The following is a 22,100-nucleotide window of genomic DNA, read 5'->3' on the forward strand; positions in this document are numbered from 1 at the left end:
GATACACACAACCTCATGGGCATGTATGCATTTTTATAGCACATAGGAATTGCTCCCAGTTGTCTTGTTACTGGTGTTTGCCAAATAGCCTGAGCTTTGTTTTTTCCAGCTGCTTTATAGGGGCCAGACAAGGCATTTTGTTACAGAAGCTAACAGGGCTAGCACTTGAAGCTTCCTTCAACACTGTCCATAGCACACTGCCCTCAGCAACCTTGCTTAGAGGTCAAAGGGCTGGTCACATTGCATACACAGTTCTAGGCTTCAACATGTCTCCAACGTAATGGGGGAGCCAGTCCTAGTCTCTCCTGATAAACACTTCTAAGCTGGCGCTGAGAAAGGCTGGACAGAGGTATCTGCAATTAATGAAGGAGTAAAGAAATCGGCTCAGGGTGCATCATCTTTCAATACAAGAAGCCTTCTGTTCTCTCTCTGGTGTTTATGCAGCTTTTGCTGCTCAGATATTCAGCTTTTAAAACCCTCAGCAATTTAACACAAAACCTCTGATGCATCTCTAATGAGCGAGTATAATTAGACGAACCAGGCTCACAACACTGTTCTGCGAAGGATTGTCTCCACGACAAACCTTTGAAAGGCAAAAGACAAACCCCACCGGAATACACAAAAGCAGCAGCTACAAAATACCATATGGGGATAGTGATGCTGAATATATCAAAGAAATCAAGAGAGAGAAAATATATCTCGGAAGGAGTCAACATATGGCAAGCATCAGGCAAGCTGAGAGAATGTTTATTCTGTGACCTGTGTAAGAAGCACAACAATAATGCTGGATGTGGGGGGCAGGGAGGGTGTGGTGTGGGGGGGGGGGAGATCAGTTTACACAGAAGTGGAAGGAGGAGGCACTCCTCACATATCTCCTGCACAGAAAAGCAACCTATGGAAGATGACAAAAGAGCCACACATGGTGCTTTAGCTGCCTCTGACTCAGCTGTGGCTCCTGAAAATGTGTGCCAGATTTCAGAATACTATTTTTTATCAGTGACATTCATTCAGACAGAGAATCTGTCGCATCGTGGCCTTCATTAATTATACAAGACAACAGAATATTTTGCGTATCCTCACACCCTGCCAACAGGAGTATGTCTGTTCAGGGTTCTTGTTTCCCCAACATTCTGCAAGGCAGCCTTTGCCAATGGGATGCCCTGCAGATGTTGGCTGGGGCTGGTAGGAGGTGTACTCCAGCAATGTCTGAAGGGCACCAGGTGAGCAGCAACCCCTGATGTCATTAGACAATAGACATGCATGTGAAAAAGAGTCCTCAAAAATGGAAGGGGGACAGTTATGGGCAGTTTCTACAGGAGCTTGAAGAGATGTTGAAATCCTATATCAGATTTTTAAGACTGTCTTTCAGCAGAACCCTATATACATAGGCTAGCACTGCTACTGCAGGTGTAGCCAATGTGGGGCCCTCCAGATGTTGGTGGATTACAGCTTCCCTCATCTCTGAACACTGGCCAGGCTGATGAGTCCAATGTCGCCTGGAGGACACTGTGTTTGCTGCTCTGAACCTACTGTAATAATCACTGTAATGCATATTTATGCATATCATCAGGATTGGACCTTCAACTTTCATACCAACCGGGTGCTCAACACTAGTTCCAAGACGCTTTGGACTCTTCTTCAAGCTGAGTTGCTTGATGTACATTAAAAAATACATTCCACTGTATTTTCCCATCAGGCGCGAATCACCACCAGAGATCTGATTAACCTGTAGTCCAACACAGTCAGTCAAAGCTTTGCAGTTCCTTCCAGTGAGCCAAAATCGAGGCACGATCCATTTCAGGGCCATTTGGGTTAGTCTGTATCTGCCCCTGCTTTTTCTGCAATGTTCTTGCACAAAATAAATGTATGGCTAACAGTCACCCCCCCCCCTCTCTCTCTCTCTCTCTCTCTCACACACACACACACACACACACTAGCTTCTCTGCTGCCAGTAACTTTAACAGAAGTCCCCAGGGAAATAACCATTAAGCAAACATCTGTGCTTTCCCTATACATCACAATTTCAGCTGCTTTTCAGAGAGGCGGCTGACACAAAGGATCTGCCAGTTTTGCCAAAGCCCAAACTCAGCAGCAGCAGAAACCTTGAGTCAAGAGTGATGCTGCACAACACAGCGTTGCTAAATGGGTTATGAGCATCCGGGTGCAATAGATGTCAATTTTTACAATAAGTATCTCCCCTGAGAAGCTGCTGTAGGATTAGTATTGTCAGCCGTCGAGTGTCATCTGTCTGGGAATGGTACTTAGTATTGTCATCTGTCAAAATGATTAAGTGAGCCAAAATGCTCTGTTTTTAGAGCTTTTATGATAAAAACAAAAATCCATCACACAAAGGGTCTCCTCATCATCTGTGTTGCACTCGGGTAATATGTCTGTGGAAAAGAATGCAAGGAGTTTGAGGGACAAGGCAGAGAAGTGGAGAGGAAAGTGGGCAAAGGGATGTCTCTTCCTTAAGGAAACCAGACGACTCAGCAGGGCTTTTCTTAACGGCCTCAGACTAAAACTCCCATCAGCAAGTTTGGGCAATTGGAGTCATTTGCTAAGATTGGACACCCTGACTTGTTACGAATGAAATTAGCTAGAATGACAGGTCGCAAGTCTTCAAGAGAAGAGTACAGGATCCACCAAGTGACAGGGCTATTCACCCTATTGCTTCAGCACAAGGTGGCCGGTTCACGTCCCCGCTCCTCCACATGCAGCTGTTGCCTGACCTTGGGCTAGTCACACTTCTCTGAAGTCTCTCAGCCCCACTCACCTCACAGAGTGTTTGTTGTGGGGGAGGAAGGGAAAGGAGATTGTTAGCCACTTTGAGACTCCTTAGGGTAGTGATAAAGTGGGATATCAAATCCAAACTCATCCTCTTCTTCATTCAGCACACAGGAAGGTGAAAACTGTATAGTGAACAGTGGCGTTCCAAGTTCAATACTATTTGCACACATTAAGTGCCAGTTGGGTCACCAAAAGTGGTTCAGATTACAGTGTGGGTTAGAGAGGACATTCTGCATTGGGGACAACCAACATGGTGCTCTCCAGTTGTTGGACTACAGCTCCCATAATCTCTTATCATTGGCCATGCTGGCTGGGGATGATGGGAGTTGGGAGTCCCTGTTCTACAGCATGTAAGCTGTGGGATGGGTTTATTTGGGGCTTGCCATTGTTGGCACAGTGTTGACTTTCATAGCTGAATCCCAGTATGATGCATTCTGGGGACAGCATGAGAGGTTCAAATCATCACCCCCCATCACAGCAGTGATGAGAATGGGAAAGGTCAATGCTTTGAGCCCTATGTGCAGAATACCATAGTGTGTCTTCATTTTCAAGGCTATGAAACATAACCCACATTATAAAAGTCCCAAATACTTGGGAAACCCATCTGTTACATGGAGCTGGTAGAAGGGCCTCAGTGCTATGAGAACAAGCCAACAGAATCCTGCTCTCGACAATTCTGAAAAATCTGGTGCTTCTCTGCTCTTATCTTAGCGTTATTTCTCTCTTCCTTGTTGGGAGTGTAGGTTGTGTGGGGGGGAGTGGGGAGGGCTCCTCGCATACAATATTTCCTTTTACCACAAGCCTACAAAAACCTGGAGCAGTTGCACTTTAAAGTAACATGACCATCACATCAGGCTCATCCTGAGGCCACGAATGCCTCCTCAACACAAAACTGAGCTAGGGCACTTTCTAAAGAATTGCCTGGCCTAACTGTTTCTTTTGCATTAATAGATGCCTGTCAGGATACAGCTGCCATTAGTGAGATGTATTAGGCTGTGGAACTGTCGCTTTAAGAGGAGTGATGGAAGGCCTGTCCCACAAGACATTGAAACCTGGGAGAAGGCACCCGCAAGGACACATCTTGCACCGTCTCCTTGAGGGAAGGGGCTGGGGGCCCTTTCCCTAATTGGCAATGCATCTTGGCTTCCCAGCCGTCAGCTGCCACATGATTTGCAATGGGGTGGATTTTGGGCACCCTTCCAGCAGCGCAGCACCAAAAGCAAAGGCATTTTTTGCAAGAGGGGCAGCCTGGTGCACCCCCAGCCCAGCCCAGCCATTACTTAAGACAGACATCTAATATGTTTGGATTATTAAACGGCTTGATACAAGTCATTCTTCAGACTCTGATGCTGACATCAATTATGTTAATTTGTCCCAATGATGCAATGATAATTTAATGCCTCATTAAACCGAATGGACTTATAAAGCTGCCAGTTGAGAGCTTCAACCTTGCCCTGGGCAGTCTTCCACTCTGTTCTTTATATCTATATATTAATAGCAACACATGCACCAGTCTCCACTGTGTTTGTGTCACTCAGGCTGCTGTCATCGTATTTGTTAGTAGCAATATTGAACAGAAATCCAGCATGTCAGTATTCCCAGTAGAAGTTGTGGCAATGACGCTTCCTCTTCCCCTTGCCAGAGGAGGCATCTGTTGGAGCATGCTCAGTAGGTAGCATTCCAGGATGGGCTGGCTGCTTTCAGAAGATGCCAGCAGTCCAGCTTGGCCCAAGGAGAGAGAAAATTTGCCCCAGAAAATTTAGCAAGGCTGGCAGAGTCCCATTAACCTTTAAGTCTGCAGGGATATGCTGGGATCAAGCTATCAATTAGAGGCTCCTTTTAAGGCAATGGAACTTACTTGTTTTGGGAACAGTTAGATGTTGCTTTGGTTGAATTAACAGGAAAGCTGTATTAAAAATATATTTATTAGTTATTGATAAATATTGTCAGGTGTTTGAATGGTACGTATGTGAAGAGGAGGAGCTTATTAACTTAACGACCCTGGTTGAAAAGCCAGAACTGAACTGAACAGGCTGGAATAGCCCCTATGTAATAAACAGTTCTCCAGACAGCATGGTGTGCTAGACATCCTTGAGAGCAATATTTTGGTACTCATATCATTCCAATATTATACTTTTAATAACCCCTTCACACCCAGAAACCATCCAGAACAGAAGGGAATTGTTCGGCTAGATTGTAAGTTGCCAGTCCAACCTGTTCCGGACCAGAACATGCAGGGGGGAGGGAGGGGTTTTGCCTTCACATGTAGACCTGTGGCTGCCCGCTCTGCACTATGGGATGCTAGACTAGATTCACCAATGACCTAATCCATCTGAACTCTTTTTATATTTCTTATCTTTAAAGGCCAGGAAGAAACATATTCTACACTCTGGCCTGATAACGGTGGCAGTCTTTTCTTTCTTTCTTTCCTTTTTGCAGGCTCATAAATCAATCAATCACTAGTTCTCAAGAAGGAAAACATCTTCAGGACTGTAGTGCTGTAGTTAGTACTGCACATTCCAGACCAATAAAATAAAAATAAAATGGCTTAGGGACAAACTAGATCCTTGAATCTCCCCCCCCCCCTTTTCCTTTGGTTAAAAATTGCCATCAGAGGGCAAGGATGATTTAGAGCACAGGGAGGGGTGGGTGAGGGTTAACCCTTTGTATAGGCTGGCACCAACTTTGATGAGTTTTCAGCACCTTTTATGGTGATTTGACTATGTGGACTAGATTTGGTTTGCTGCTGTTGCTGATCTTGTGCAATTTTATCTGCTGTTTTATTATGTGGCAGTTCTGTTATAAAGTTATAAAATACCTCTCTGGTATTACTGCCTGTGGGCCACTGTGGGCACAAGCAGATCTCCCTGTCTGTAAGATTCCTGTGCCTTGTATTGTATTGATGGGCAGCCACTTTCTCTTGCCGGAGAAGATGCTAGCTTTGCAGCAGTCTCCCAGAAGGTGGAGTGAACTACATTAAGTATGTGTTTAACGTCACCATTTGAGTTAAATTTTGTTCCAAACTGGAAGGTAAAATTGTGCTTTTGAGTAGCTCTGCCCCTTCAACCTTTCTAAGCAGCATTCAAATGACAGGATGTGATAGTGTTCTAAGATTCAAGCAGCCACCTGCTTAAAATAAATAGTTTTGCCCTTTGGAATTACAAACAAGCAATAAAAGAGTGCTTTGTGTTAGAATATAAAGCTGATGTCTCATCACAAGACTGCTTGGTCATACTTCCTGGTCAAGACTGTATTCCCCCATTTAGCCAATCTATCAGCTCTCATTTCATCTAAATGTGCAGGGCAGGATTCACCTAATGAATCTCACCAGTGGAAACCCTGCACTAGGACTTCTGCTTGTGCAATGGGAGTCTCCCCCCCACTGCTTTTGTGGGATCAAGAGAACCAACAGTAAAATGCTTGTGCTGATGGAACATTAGCACAACAATGAATTCACCCCACAGATTCCACCATGAGGGAATTTCGCAAGTCTGCTGTCCGTGAATTGGAGGGCAGTGAGAATGGCAACAAGGGGGCAAAGCTAGCACATTCTTTTCTGCTGCCCTCTCATATAATAACACTATAGTATCTGGAGTGGGCTGGCTAGCTATGCTAGATTCAGATCAAGACAGCATTCCATAATTAAAACCCGGCAGCATTTCTAAACATATTCCTGCTTTTCTGTTAGCCAAACGCACTTTCCTCGGTTGTGGAGGCCAGAGTCAGAGCAAAACAGTGCCCTGTTCAAGGTGGGTGGCTCTGCTGCCCCTGAGTCCTCCTCCTCCTCTCCCTTCCATGCTGCCTTGCCTCCCTGCTTACCCATAAACTCTTTAGCTATTAGTTGGAAATTATCACAACTCATTTCAAACCAGAACTTCTAGCCACAGAAGCAAAGTAGGAGTAGTCATAACGGTACTGTTCCTGGCTACCTTGCCCAGAATGCTTCACTCTGAGGAAGGAGTCTTCTTTCCTCAGAGCAACACAGCATGGAGGGGGAGGACGAAAGGCGCATAAGAGTTTTGCAGGATGGGTGGCCAGAGGTATAGCAAGTGGCAAAGGTGGAGCTGATCTGCCTCCGCTTGTCTAAAGATAGGCCTGTACTGACTGATGCATTTAGAAATTTTCCCCTTTTTCCTGCCATATATTTACCATTCTGCAAAGCCTGCAGGGAGTAAAAGGGGCAATGAAAGCACAGATATATTCCACCTTCTGATAGCGGTACTTAAAATTCTGTATTAGAACAAAGGCCTTGACTTGGATCTGGACTTCTGCCCTACCAAATGGTAGCATATGGCACCATTTGTGTGCGCTGGTTGTTAAAAAGACAGGCAGAGAGAAAGATCAGGAGTTAAGCACAAAATATCAAGTTTATTCCTAAAACAACAGCCACATCATCTATATAAGGTGCACACCTAATTTCTAACATGTGATATATATTTTTTACCTTGCATTACATATTACAATGCAAAGAAACCTCATATGAAATAAATGCAAAGAATATAATATCTTTTCCACATTTGCTCATAACATTGTTCGTTCTGGCAGTGATTCGGGACTTCAGTGGTCTCTTTCTGCTCCCCGCCTCCCAAAAAACCAGAGAATGATCATTCCCATTTCCAAATTTTGTTATTCATCCTTTTTTATTTGTTTTTATGAGAAACTGTTACAGATTTTGGTAGCATGCTTAGATTGTCTCATACCAGCACAGCAGCCCTGCATATTTTTCATCTGAACACCAGCAGACATTACAAAGGGACAATTTTGAGGGTGTCATCTGTGGAAATTTCCCACTTCCTAAAAGTTCATAAGAATTGCAGGGTAACTAGTTGCTTAGTAGAGCTATCTCTGCTGGTGAAGAATGTTCAAAGCAGCACGTTTCAAAATAGAGAGGTCCACTGACTTACATGAACATTCTCTAAGGCCAGACAAGAGAAGGGGAAAAGAACAGAAAGACCCACAATACAGAACCAATCAATCTAGCCAGTCAAAATGGCTGGTGATGCAGATAATGCTATAGTACAAAATAGGTCAGCAATGTAATCACAGCATGCTGTAGGGAGAAGTGTTCTTACACAATAGGCACAGTTAAGTACAGATGCACAGCTCTTTTAAATAGCCAGGCATTGAGGACTAATGCAGCAATTTGTAAATGGTTTTCAGTTAAAGATGGCACCAGTACAGTGATTTTGCTTTAAAATAGAGAGGAATCTAGGGAGGTGGGACACAAGGGGCTATGCTTCTTGGATTGCAAAGTGCCAGCTGAAAAAGGCACCCCTAAAATGGTAGATGATGACAGGATGAGCCTACAGTCCAAGTTTATCTGCACAGTTAATTACTTAAACTAATGGCATTACAGAGAGCTCAAGTGGTGTCTGAAGAGCAAAAAAGGTTCTCTCATCATCCAAGTATTTGAGTTGCAGCCCATCTGTGTTCACAATGTGATCTGAGGTAGTTTAGAGTAGGTAAAGTGAACCAATTTATTATACAAGGGGGAAGCAGGAAGCAGAGTCAATGCAAAAAGTCATGACTTGGTAAGTAGTCTGAGGTGAGCAGGGAAAGGCAGAAAGTATCTGCTGGAGGTCAGGAATGAGAACCACTGATAGAGGTTAAGTGGAGAACTCTGTATGGCCCACTGGAACTGACTAAGGACTATGATCAGAGTGTACATCAGACATGTCTGAATACGTTAAGGAATGATGGTAGGGCAAAGAAGGGAAGGAGATCATATTGTAGAGCTGGAGAAAGCACAGTGGGAAAAGAAACAGAACTGAAATGATCGAGGGAATGGAGTTTCTTAAAAGCTGGGAAATTTTAAGGACAGAGTTGAGAAACAATGCTGTTGGACTGAAACGTCCATTATCCTTGAACATGGCCTTGAGGCTGGATTGTTGGGAGTTAGAATTCAACAATGTTTGAAGCGGCCACAGCTTCATAGCCAAAGTACCACACTCATTACATATAGTATGTACAAAATGCACGAACTTCAGCTGAGGGGCAGGTTTGTGTTCAGGAGTGACAACAGGGAAACAACCCCAAACTTCTAAGTATGCAACAAGGATATGGGACTTCATAGATCAGAAAAAAGACAAGCAAGAGGTGACTTGATAGATGCTTATAAAATTATGCATGGCATAGAGAAGGTAGATAGAGAAAAGTTTTTCTCCCTCTTTCATAACACTACAACTCGTGGACATCCAGTGAAGCTAAATGTTGGAAGATTCAGGAAAGATAAAAGAAAGTCCTTCACGCAGCACACAGTTAAACTATGGAACTTGCTCCCACATGAGGCAGTGATGACCACCAACCTGGCTGACCTTAAAATAGGATTAGAAAAAATCATGAAGGATAAGGCCACCAATGGCTACTATGCTCTGCCTCTATGGCCAGAGGCAGTAAAGCTGAGTATCGGATGCTGGAAACTCCAGGAGGGGATAGTGCTTTTGTGCCTGAATCCTGCTTGCAGGTTTTCCACAGGCATCTGGTTGGCCATGGAGGGAACAGGATGCTGGACTAGATAGGCCGTTGTTGGCCTGATCCAGTGGCCCCTAATTTGTGACACTCTCCCCAGAGGCACACCTAGCATATTAATTGTACAGCTTTTGCCCTGTGGTGAAGATGCATCTCTTTACCTTGGTCTTTGACAGTTAAGGCATTTCTCTTTTGTGGGACCCACTTCTTTTGCTGAATATATACTGTTGGGTTCCACTTGAAGCTCTTTTACTTGTTTTTATAATTGTAATGGTTTTATTTGTTTCTGTAACTGCATTATATGGTTGTAAGCTGCCCTGTGACCTTATGATGGAGCGTGGATGAGAAATCTTGCAAACAAACAAACAAATGCACAGCGCAATTCCCATTCCCCAAATTGCTTTACTCCAAGGCAGCTTTCAGAGAAGCCCATTGGAATACTGTAGTGGAAGAAAAGATGCTGGATGCAGTTCTTTATAATGCCCCCCCCCCCCAGTCTGATACTGCAAAGATCTTCAGCTAATTATGTATAATTGACTGGTTTGTGGATGAGAAATCAAAAGCACAGGGCAGGGCAGGATGCAACCTGAAGGTTGACAGGGGCTCAATTGATGGCAGAGTGAGCAAAGATTCAGTACTAATCATATTTAGCTTTGAGTATTTCTGGTAAAGGTTTTCCTTTTAATTAGGAGGCACAGGACAGATACACTACCCAAGTGTAGGACAGACAGCTGGAGAGCCAAATTTCCATAATGTTATCATCTTTCAGAAAAGCAAATAGGAAATATGATCAAACGCTGAAGGTAGAGCAGGTGGAGCGAAGGAGGACAAGAATGTGAGCAATAAGTGTGGAAAGAGAAAATGAGAAGCAGTTAGGTGTGGGGACAGACTGATAAGAGAGCGTTCTGGGAGTTCGGGAACATTATGCTAATACAATTCTCCAGGGCTCTAGACACACTTTCATTGCTGTCCTTTTTATAACACAGTGTAGATTATTCAGATCCATAAATTAATGGTAAGATGGACAAGAATGCATAACTAAGCTTTGTGACTTGTTAAACAGCCTGGGTGCGCTTTCTAAACTATAAGTGTCACCATGCCACATAGGATGAAAAGAGGAACCTGTTAACTAGAAGAATTCTTTTCAGATATATTAGGTCCTAGCCACATTGAAATCAATATAGTTCATCTTTACCAACAGTCCTGCCACCATACACACTTCATTTTGTCAATACAAGGAAAATAATTCTGGATTTGCTAGCCCTGTCCCTGTTACTACAACTAAATAAAATGCCAGATCCAGTTGTTGGGTTCTGTCTCTCTGACTTGTTACAATGGGGGCAGGGGATATGATAGCCTTTAGATATTGTTGGACTCATCTCTCACCCGCCCCAGCCAGGAAGGCCAATGATGAAGGATGGTAAGAATTGGAATCTAGAAAGGCACAGAGTCCATATATTTGCATTAGCATGACCGAAAAAAATAGAACCCAGGGCAGGGGTTGCACTCCTCACAAGACACTTTGGCCACAGGAAAAAGGCCGAATGATTTCTTGAGCACACTTTAATGTTTCCCCTATAAAAAGGGACGCTGCTGCATGCCCCTCAGAGTGGTAGCATGGCTGGCCCAGTAAAGTGGGATGGGTGTGTTTGCAATGCATTTCTGAGAGCAGAACTACACTTGCCCTTGACAGGTGCTCATTCCATTTCCTCCTTTCTGTTGATTTGATGGCATTTCACCAGTACAGTCGTACCTCGGAAGTTGAACGGAATTCGACTTCCAAAACGTTTGAGAACCAAGGCGTGGCTTCCGATTGGCTGCAGGAAGCTACTGCAGCCAATTGGAGGCCACGGCGGACAGTCGGGTTCCAAAAAATGTTTGCAAACCAGAACAATCACTTCTGGGTTTGTGGTGTTCGGAAGCCAAAACATTTGTCTCGTAAGGTGTTTTACTTCCAAGGTATGATTGTATTCTGTTTTGAATTTCAGAGTTCTGCTAGTAGCATTTAAACATACTTTCTCCCTTTGAGACTCCAGAATAGCTACTTTGTATGCCTAGCTTTTCATCATTACACATCTATTTTCATCCTATTGGCATAGAGCAGGACCAACCCCAAACATTCTGCTGCCTGGTGCAGTGCATAAGTTGATGCACCACCACTGCCCTGCTCTAATTCCAGATATAGAAGACTAGTCAAATTATTGAGGCAGAAAATTCTGTAAGACTTCCTGGCAAGCAACAACAGTAACAAATTAAATGACTATTTCCTACCCTTTTTGTGACACTTAAGGTCAGCTGCCTGAAACAATCACCGCACTCTGCCTAGTGATAGGGCTAGCACAGAGCACTGACTCGAAAGCAGGTTTTCAAGCTTGTGTGGTATATCAAACCAATCCTTGTGTAACCAATTAATTATAAGGTTTTAAGATGCTAGCTTAAAAAAATTCAAAGGGTTTTCAAAGCACATCCTCCCCAATGGCATTGAATGGGATCTTGAAAAATCCATTTACCAACATGGTAATTTAAATACTAGATAATTATAATAAGTATTGGTGGCAACTCAAGGGAGAGGTCAAAAGTGGGGGTTTTTAATAGCGTCACTACCCGCTAAGCATTGCCTCTGGCTCTTTGCTCCTTTACCTCTTAACCAAGCTGGAAGAGCCCTCCCTTCTTTCCCCCACCTTCATGGTTTTTAGTCACCAGCTGTAGTATTTCATCTGATGTAATCTGAACTGTTGCCCCCAGACCTCTCCAGTAATGGACACAACTCAGTGATCTGATAGCTATAAATAACACACTTAAAAACTGATATAGAATGGAAATGTGGCTATTGCTGGATACACAGTAGGATAATAATGATTAATGTCAGCATGGAACCTTTCAAAAGCATACCATTTCTTTATGAGTTACCCTTAGCCATTGCTCACATATGTTAGAGAAATAAAATACGAGAAGTAATTAATTCTGAGTGACGTATAAGTGAACTGCCATGTGATGAAATTCGTAGTCATCGTGTGGAAACATGGCAAGAATTTCCACGGTCCCACCAGAGATCCAACACACTGCAGCTGTCAGTTTGCATTCATTCTGTTAATAATTTTTAAAGCCTCTTTTCCTACTGGGATGTTTTAAAATTAAAGTTTTTAAAAAGCTAAATCCTCCCCTAGGATACCACACAATTCTTACTCAACAGATTTGCAAGATGCCCTTTGATAATGTCATTTAAGATTATTTTCTGCAGATATAAGCTGTGATCCAAAGAATTGAGCTGTGCCTGTGACGAACCCAGACAGAAATGCACTTGCTGTTTCTGTTCTCCTACCAAAGATGAGCCACTGTTCGGTTGAAAAAGTACATGGTTTCTTCAGCAATGCAAACTGTATAGCTAGGCACGTTCCAGATTTGAATAAGAACGTATCACTCAGGATCACAGCCATAGACACTATTTTCTCAGATACACAAAATGGTTACTTAGAAGCTGTAATGTTTGCAACACATTCCACAGCACACACCATGCTTGCTTCTAATGTGCTCCCCTTGAAACTCTTGTACTGAGTTGGTCTGCACAACACAGTAAGCCAAGCTGTGGCTTAGCAAGACAGTGGGACTTTGTGGGCTCCCCAAGGAGGATATTTCTCTAACTTTTTTTTATCTTTGGTTCTTTTTACTGCTGTGACATACTGAGCCAAGCCAAGGTTTGGTTTAGTGTGCCTTCTGCTCCACGACCTATTGCTAAGTTCTCTCCTTACTAACCGTAAGTTGTAGCAAAGGTATTTCCTATGGTTACAGGTTGTGGTTATAGAAGTTAGACCTTACACATGACCCCAGTCATGATACCAAGTCAAACCTTGGCTTAGCTGCTGTTTTAATAAGCCTAGGGAGGAGCAAAGCAGCTGCGATCTGCTCCTCAGCAGTCAGCAAGTAATTATTATTTCATTATTTATTAAATTTATATACTGCCTGCCCTTCATCATAAGATCTCAGGGCGGTTTGGCTTACTGCATCGTGCAATGCTGGTCAGTGTCTTGTCTACATTTTGAACTACTTCACATGCAGAACACTGCAGGTTTCACATCAAACAGAAATAATTGGTGCAAGTCAAACAGTAATGTTCACATGTATAATGTAACTTTTGCTATTGGGCTCCAGTTATTATAGAATTATTTTTGAAGATTCTTCCTAAAAGCTTTGTACCAGGACACACTGGTGAATCAGTTATAGGTACCGATTTTGAAACTATTTTGCTTTAGCATTTATAATCATGTTAATTGCCAATTATAATGGGTGTGAAATTTTGGACCCATCACAATTAATTGCATGTCGCCCAGTGAAATTAATAAGGTCAAGATTTCCCTCTAGATTAATGAGAGCCTTGAAAAGTCATTAGCATCTGCGTAATGTAAAAGGCCAGTAAGGAATTTCTCGCTACCCAAATCCTCTGAAAACTGAAAATTTGCATTTCTAAGAATGTGGCAATGCTGTGGCAATAGGGTTGCCTTACATACATACATACAAATGCATAAGCACTTTCTGAAATAGCATTTGACTGTCTTAGGAAAATTGCATGGCTGCTAAGTCTCCATGAAATATATTAAACTGTCTTTAAATCAAATGGAAATGTTATTTACAATCTGGTTCAGGATGGTTAACATATACTAATTTGGTGATTTTGGGGAGGGACAGGGTTCCATTACTTAAATGTCCTGTTGCTACTGGACATCAATGCACATATCTGTCTTCACAACTGATGTGGTCAGCCTACATAGGGACAGACAGTATTTTGCTGTGCAAACTATGCATCTTAACTCTGTAATATATTCCTTCTTGCATTTCTAGGTTTGTACTAAAGCACTGGGCTGGGAATTCAGGAGATTGCAGAGCAGTCAGCATACCTAATTGCTCTTTAAATTGTACCCTTTATTTTTCTCTTTAAAAGCAACCAAATCTGTATACTACCCCTACAAGTTTAACAGAAAACTAAACAAACCTTTGAGAAGCACCTTGTTGTGATAGTTTGACTATGACTTGACAAAAGAATTGAGTACTCTCTGTTCAGTTTCCTAGCAGTTTTAAGAAAGAAAAGACCGCTTACCGTCATGGCTCGGAAGCAGTGGCTGTGGTCTGGCTGAGCCATCAGAGGTCAGGGGTTGGAGGGTCTCCTGCTTCCAGCACAGCCAACGGATGACGTCGGCTCCTCTGTTGGCCACTAGGGTAGTTGGGATTTACCCAGGAACTTTAAACTAGCCTATCATGGCCAAGCAAGGGGGTGGGGTTACAAGTGCAGATCTGACTGGCCTGTCTTCAGCCAGGTCTGCCACTAGAACACAAATCCCCAAAACAGCTTCCTGGAGGGATGTGTGTCAAGGAGGCTGTCCTTAACCCAAGATGTCATTGAAATGCTTAGGGATTTTTGTCAGGTATTTCTAGGGGATACTGCAAGCAACACAGCTGAATACTCCACACAAAGAGAGATAAAATAGGAAAGCAACTTAAGTCACAGCAGTGTGTATGTGTTTCTTCTGTGAAAAACTCATATCTAATTACTACACAGTTTTAAAGCGTGGGTGGGATGTGGTTAAAAAGCAGCTTAAGGAGTCTGTGTTAAGATGCACATGCTACTTTGTGGATGGAGGCTACAAAAAGCTTTATAGCTACAAATGCAGTATAGTTGCATTGTTTCCATGTCCTGATGAGGAATACCTTCAAATTTTTAACTGAAGAAAAAAATATTAAAAATTAAAACATAAAATACACACTAGTGACACTCAAAATTGAAAACTGTCAAAAGCTTCTTTGTGAATCCCGGACCCCTCCAAATTTATTCATTTTTGTAATCTCTGCTCTAATAGGTTTCCATTGTAATGCCCAAAAGATTTTTTGTGTCTCCCCAAAATATCCTTAAATAATATTAATATTAACAATATTATTAATAATAATAATTTTACTGATTTCTCCCACAGACCCCTGGCTGTGATTGAACAATGTGCTTTTTTAAAAAAAACTTTTCAACTGCCAACACTTGACATGGAATCCTGGAGGGTCAGGGTTCAGCCCCAAATTGTCGAGCCACGCCGGGTTATGGTATGGAATTACAGATGACAATTTATATATAGATTTTGTTGGTCCTTAGAAAAATGAGCTAACAGTGAGTCACTATAAGTGTGTAACTTCTATATCAGATATATCAGTGGGGGAAACATTGGAATTTTTCTTACCATGAATTTCTGTTTTAAGATGCCTTTTGGAGGCCATTCCCGAGGTTAAGGAATGCTCTGTGGAAGACTCTTAAAAAGAGGTTTGTCTCAAACACTTGGAAATATGGTATCAACATCCTTCATAGGGAGCTTGACGAAGTATATCATTATCAAAGAGGGGGCTAAAAGGCAGGAGAAACAGTATGCAGAATTGTATTTACTGCCTAGAAGATTAGGCTGATATCAGTTATGATTTATTTGAATTCTTGCATTGTCTTTAAAAAGTTATTAATAGCCTTACAATCAAGCTCTTGATTTATTTAGAACTTTAATAACAACAACACACAACTGAGTGAGGCAAAGGGCAAAGTCAAAAGCTAAAATATTATAAGGTTGACATAATAGATGGTAAGGTTGATCTTATTGCTTACTGTTCACAACAGTGATCCAAACATTTCACCACCCCCATTCCAAACTGGGGAACTCTGGCACTCTCCTCAGTTTACGCGCATGTGCTATATACTGACTGACTGTTTGGAAAGAGAAATCAAAAACAACTTATGGGGAATCTAGATTATCCCCTTCAAAATAAGAAAAGACAGACACAAGGCTATTTAAAAGTGAGGCTGCACTTCTTCACTGCTCAACACCCATTATCAACAATAATAATTTATTTGGGCAGGAAGAGACCATTCACATTCTCTCCCAGAACTTTGTCTTATTTTTCTGTTCTCCAACTACAGTTCATCTACAAGCTATGTTAGCTGATGCCTTCTAGCCAATATATCTAGAGCTCCCTACATATCCAACAATCAGAGCAACACTAGAGTAAGAGTTGGAAATCCTGTGGAACAAGAGTGAAATGAATGAAGGTTGTCACAATAGCTACAGAGTACCTCCAGGCCCTTTGCCTTGGCAGAAGAATCTGATGCTTTCTTCACTTGATAGGATAGCCATCTTCAAATATCTCAAGGGTTGATACATGGAAGATGCAGCAAGCTTGTTTTCTCCTGCTCCAAGAGGGTGGACTCAAACCAATAGATTCAAATTACAAGAAAGGAGATTCCGACTAAACATTAGGAAGAACTTTCTGACACTAAGAGCTGTTCAACTGTCAAATGGAGGTTTTTAAGCAGAGGTTGGATGGTCACCCATCATGGATGCTTTAGTTGAGATTGCTTTAGTTGGACTTAATGACCCTTGGAGTCCCTTCCAACTCTACATTTCTATGATTCATTTGCCAATCTCCTGATTTCCTCCAAAGGTTGGTCACTGTGTACCTGCACTGCACTTCACACTGCAGTACTCTTGCAAGCTTGGTTTAGATAATGGCAGATGAAATACCAAAAGCAAGAAAAACTGAAGATGAGTCATGGCCAACTTAGAAGTCATTTTCTTTTACTGCTTTGCAGCCACAATGCTGTCTATTCCTTCCCACATTTATTACAAACAGCATTCAGTAGAATGCAAGCACTTAAGCTTAAGCACTGTGACAACAATGTTATTTATAGGACACCATGGTCAAAGCAAACAATTTGCATCAAACTATATTACACCACTTAAAAAAACAACAACCACAAGTTGACAATAATAATATTCTCCAAAGTCACATACTTCATGACAAATGCATCTTTCCCCCCCTAATTAGATGGGTCGATGGCATTGACATGTGTGCGTAAATGCATAGCCACTTTCACTCCAGGAAATGCAACAGGATGTAAAACAATTGAATGTGAGGAATGCTGCATGTGAACACATTCCGAATAATCAAACAAATAATCTGATTAAGTTACAAAGGATAGCTACTACTGAGTTGTAAATTACTTAACACACATACCAAATCCAACTATAAAAGTCAAATCTGTATTTATGGAGATTATGTGAAAAGCTTCTTAGAAGTGGGTTTTTAAAAATCCCTAATGGAATAGTATAATCTTTTTTAAACAAAACAAAACAAAAAAACCCTTTACTATAAATTGCCAGGATTGTACCACCGGCTCTGATTAATACCAAATCCAGCTGAAATGTTGGTCAGATAGATTTCTGTTTTCCAAAGCACAAAAAAAGATGTTGGAAATCAGTTGATGTAGAAATTAAAGAATGATTTAGTAATTTCTAAAGTAGCCAATAATTCTTCCTGCACCTGAGAACCTGATGGACAATTTTATATGGGAGTAAAAAGTGACAATTTTGTTATTCATATCAAATAGTCAGAATTCCAATACAGCATCCTTGGACTGAATTGTTTTATGCACAACCTCCTTAAGGGTTTTTCCTTGTCAAATGGAGTAATTATCACATTGCCTACCACTATTAGGTATATTTATATGATACAGAATGATAAACAAGAAAGCATGTCAAGAAAAAAGGAAAAGGATAAACAAATAATATAGGTATATCAATACATACACCCACAGACTTCCCTATGAGGAAAGGTTGGGTCATTTGGGACTTTCTAGTTTAGAGGAAAGGTGAGTAAGGTGTGACTTGATAGAAATTTATAAAATTATGCATGACATGGAGAAAGTAGATAATAGTTTTTTCTCCCTTGTAGCACTACAACTTGTGGACATCCAGTGAAGCTCAATGTCAGAAAATTCAGGGCAGAGTATTTCTTCACACTGCACAAAGTTGAAGTATGGAACTTGCTCCCACAGGAGGCAGTGGTGACCACCAGCTTGGATGGCTTTGAAAGAGGGTTGGACAACTTCATGGAGGGTAAGGCTATCAACTTGCTACAATGGCTATTCTTCTACTTCCACTGTCAGAGGCAGCATGTCTCTGAATACCAGTTGCTGAGAATCATGCGTGGGCAGAGTGCTGGACTAGAGGGGCCACTGGCCTGATCCAGCAGGCTCTTATGTTCTTAGACTTTGAAAATGGCTTGCAATTTACAAAGAAATGTGGATCAAGAATAAATTAAATAAAAATATGGTTTCTGTACACATTATCTTCCATAAACATTCTAAGGAAAGACCCATTTCCTAGGAAGTACCTTCTGCAGGCACATGTAATTATCTCTTTTACATACTGCTCACATGGTATGTTTATGTTACAATTGGGCTCGGCTTTTTGTTGGTTTGTTTCCTTCGATTCAACCTGATTTGGTTCAGTTAAAGAGGTAGGGTGTAAATAGGAGAGTTGGTGAAAACTGAAAGCCTATTTCTTTCCCCTGGAGAACATCCTGATTTGAACAAAATGGAAAGTGTGAGGCCACCCCTCAAGTTTTTGGGCGGCCTTTTCCACTTGAACATCTCCAGCCGCCAAGTACGGTCCCCTCTGTCCATTCAGAGAACAAGAGGTGCCTACAACAAGAAGATGGTGAACAATTTTATCATGGCACTGGGGTCGTAAATACTTTTATTCACGCTCTTTATAGGCTTGGTGAGCTCATGGGTGTGAAGTGGATCCTGGGAGAGAGTGCATAGAGCTGGCACTTGAAGCTCGAGGTGGATGGGATGCCAGCTGCTGCCCACTTGTGCACATGTCTTCCTCGCAGCCTTCCTCCTTGTGAGCAGCAGTTTGAGCTGGGCACTCAAAATGTACACAATGAAACACCTGAAAAACAGAACAAAACCAGAGAATGTCAACCAATAAAATGGGAACACAGGGTAGTATAGTTAGAACTAAACGACCTTCTAAATGGAGCATAGAGAAGCTGCTCATGGTAAAGGACCACAAATTTATGCATGCCTTCATGTAAGCACCAATGAATATCGAACATGGCACTCCAATTTCATGTCATCTATGCTGAATACTACTTTGTTTCCAGGCTAAATTTAAAGCCCTAAATGACCAGGAACTATAGAAGAATGGTCTTTGCCCATCAAATTCAGCTTGATCCTTATCAGCATCAAAAGGGTGGGCAGAAGGGATGGGGCCTTTTCTGTGGTGACATATAAACAATGCAACACCCTGCCAGGCACCATGACTGATTGCCTTTTGATGAGCAGCTATGACGACATCTGGCAAGCTTTCACAACTATTCCTTGCTAAAATTATTTTGTGACTGCTGCTGTTTTTGTATTCTCTCTAAAAAAATTTTTTTCTTATCTTAGTCCATTTATGGATTTTTTTTTATAAGGTTTCACACATTGCTTTAACTTGTTTGTTATGCTTGCAGACTTTATTTATTTATTTCAGCATGGTTCAGCCAGCAGTGCTGAAAATAGAACAAATCACCACTCTAGCAGGTAAATCCCATAGACAGGCTTATTCTTATGAATAGCACTAGGCTGCAAAAGGTATAGTTCTGCATTTCACAGCTTTGTGTTTATAGCCTGTTAAGAAACAAACAAACACCATAGATGAAACACTGAGAAAGATAAATATTGTGAGATGGCTTTCGCTTATAAGCATTTATATTTGATAACTTTAAATATTAGGTACTCTGCTTAGAATCAGAGACTGCAAAAACTCTGTTTCTCAGATGAAGGTACCAACTACATTCAAAGAAACACTCCTGAACTTTAAAAATCAAGCTGATTTATAAAGCAGAAAACAGTTTAGCGATTTCAAATGTATAATAAGATTCCATCTAATTCTTATTTTTGAAAGTTATGAGGAATGCTCTCTTGTGCATAAATTGTGGAACAAGCCAGAGGATATAACATCTGGCCCACAAGGCCAAAAGGGTTCCCACCCCTGATTTAAAGAAAGCCCTACTTTCTACATATGGTGTGTGGGGCCTGAGAGGAAGCACACATTTCTGAACTCAGTTCACATACAGGTGAAGGGGCAGAAACACTGTCCAAACTGGCCCACATGCTTGTAGCTCAACTTTACAAAAGAAAAAGAAAGATACTGCTTTTAATTATTGTTCAAAGGGTTTTAATGTTATAGTATGCAAAACCAAAGCAAATATACAATACTAATATGAATAATTCAGATGATAACTGCTCTGTAACATTCTTCTGTAAAAATTATAATATAAAAAAATGCTCCTCGGTGTTGATTTGATAGCTATTGTCAATTAACTATGCTGAGTGACACTAGCAATGAATAAATAATGGTGAAGTTTTTTAAGATAAAGCTTTTGCCATGACCACTATTTTTTACTTTATTTCTTCAGATTTTTAAAAATCTTTTTCCAAACCTTCTTTTACATTGACTGGAAACTCTTATGATTTCACTTAGCTTTATCCAGGCCGTTATCTCTCTGGGAGTGAAAAGGCTAAAAACAAGTTACTGACATGCCATTGATTTATACAAGACTATTAGAATATTCTTCCTCCTCCACCACAGCCTAGAATTCGATTAGCCTTTTAGAGAGTCACAGTACACTGAGCAGACATCTTCAGTGAATTGTCTACCTCAGCCCCTGGATTTTCTCTGGATAATTCTTTCCCCTCAATATGTGTGAAACCAATGCAACTTCAGTCACTATGTTCTTTGAATTTTTAAAAATATTTTGTGGCAAGCATGGTCTCTGGATATGCAAAATGACCTGAAGGCTTGAAAGCTTATTTAAGTGACATTTGATGGCCAGCGGATTCACAGAAATGTTTATTATGGCATACTTCTCTGACTTGGGGATGAAGGAAACAGTTTCGTAGTTTGAATTTAGGAAGAAAGAGGCTGATGGGAATGTGTAGCTGCTAGGTTTTCAAAAATAAAAACTAAATAACTGGCATGGGGGGGGGGGAGATCCTTTCAATGTAAACAGTGTGATAGTGTAAGTTCACCAAAGTTTTTATCTGGACCAGTCTAAAACTTGGGTCAAAAAGTCGAAGTAAAAATTTGATAGAAGATGTGAAGAACAATTACAAAATTAATTGGTTGTTATATAAATGGGAGGAAAGAGGTAGGGGATGGGATGTAGGGGATGGGGTGAGGAAAGGCAGAAAACAAACTAGCTAACTAGGCAACAAAAGACAAACAATCAAAGGGGGAGGAAGAGGGTTAGATACACCCCCCACACCCCTACAGAGAGAGAGAGACTAGAGGTTAAAATCAGGAGCCGAAGTAAGGAGTCCAATTGAGATTTAAAAATAAATAAATTTATATTATGGTTGTCAGAGCTGCCCGAGGTCCCAGCTCACAAAGGACTTCGTTGTTAAGTATAAAAGTCTTTATTGAAGTTCAGTTTCACTTTCACAGCCGCAGCGCGCAGCCCTACGTCTCAAACTCTAGACCGCTGAAGCTCCGTCTGAATCTCCTCCCCCCAGACACCAGTTTAAGACTCTAGCCTTGCTCCACCTCTTCCTCTGCTCTTTCCTCCTCTGGTTCCGCCTGTCCGTCGGGGTCTCGCCCTTCCTAGACTCTTCTGACGCTGAGTCTCCTGAATCTTCCCCCTCCCTCCGGCGGGCTTTAGGACCTGGTTCCCAATCCGGGTTTCCTGCTGTCCCGCGCGCCTGTACATTTGAACTTGGCGCGTGCGCCCAACCTGCGACCTTCCTCCTAACCGTTGCACTGCTGCTGTCACTGCTCCCCCCTTCGGGGAGGCTAGCTGGAACTGACCTCCCCTCCGTTTCCCCACTTTCCGATGGAGGCGTGGTCAGTCCTGACTCATCTTCTCTCCCCGCTGGAGGAGACGCTGGTCCTGACACATGTGACTCTTCCCCCCCACTACGCTCTGGTGGGGAAGCTGGTCCTGATCCCCCGCTGCTGCTTTGGGAGTCCCCGGTCGCCCCTTGTTTCTGGTGCGTCCCC

General features: G+C 41.9%; 1 protein-coding gene across 3 annotated transcripts in view; it reads right to left on the reverse strand.

The window, feature by feature from the left end:
• The window catches only part of BTBD9 (BTB domain containing 9), a 160,966-nt gene that overhangs the window by 2,549 nt on the left and 136,317 nt on the right, over window positions 1–22,100 (reverse strand). For 2 of the 3 annotated variants that reach the window (XM_053382923.1, XM_053382925.1), the window contains exon 11: window positions 18,793–19,007. In XM_053382923.1, the coding sequence (XP_053238898.1) occupies window positions 18,840–19,007 (168 nt within the window). In that variant the 3' untranslated portion in view covers window positions 18,793–18,839. Of the gene's footprint in view, window positions 1–18,792; window positions 19,008–22,100 lie in introns of those variants that run through there. The other variant, XM_053382924.1, reaches the window with a different exon arrangement.

This window comes from Podarcis raffonei, chromosome 3 (assembly GCF_027172205.1).
Source record: "Podarcis raffonei isolate rPodRaf1 chromosome 3, rPodRaf1.pri, whole genome shotgun sequence".
Lineage (NCBI taxonomy): Eukaryota > Metazoa > Chordata > Lepidosauria > Squamata > Lacertidae > Podarcis > Podarcis raffonei.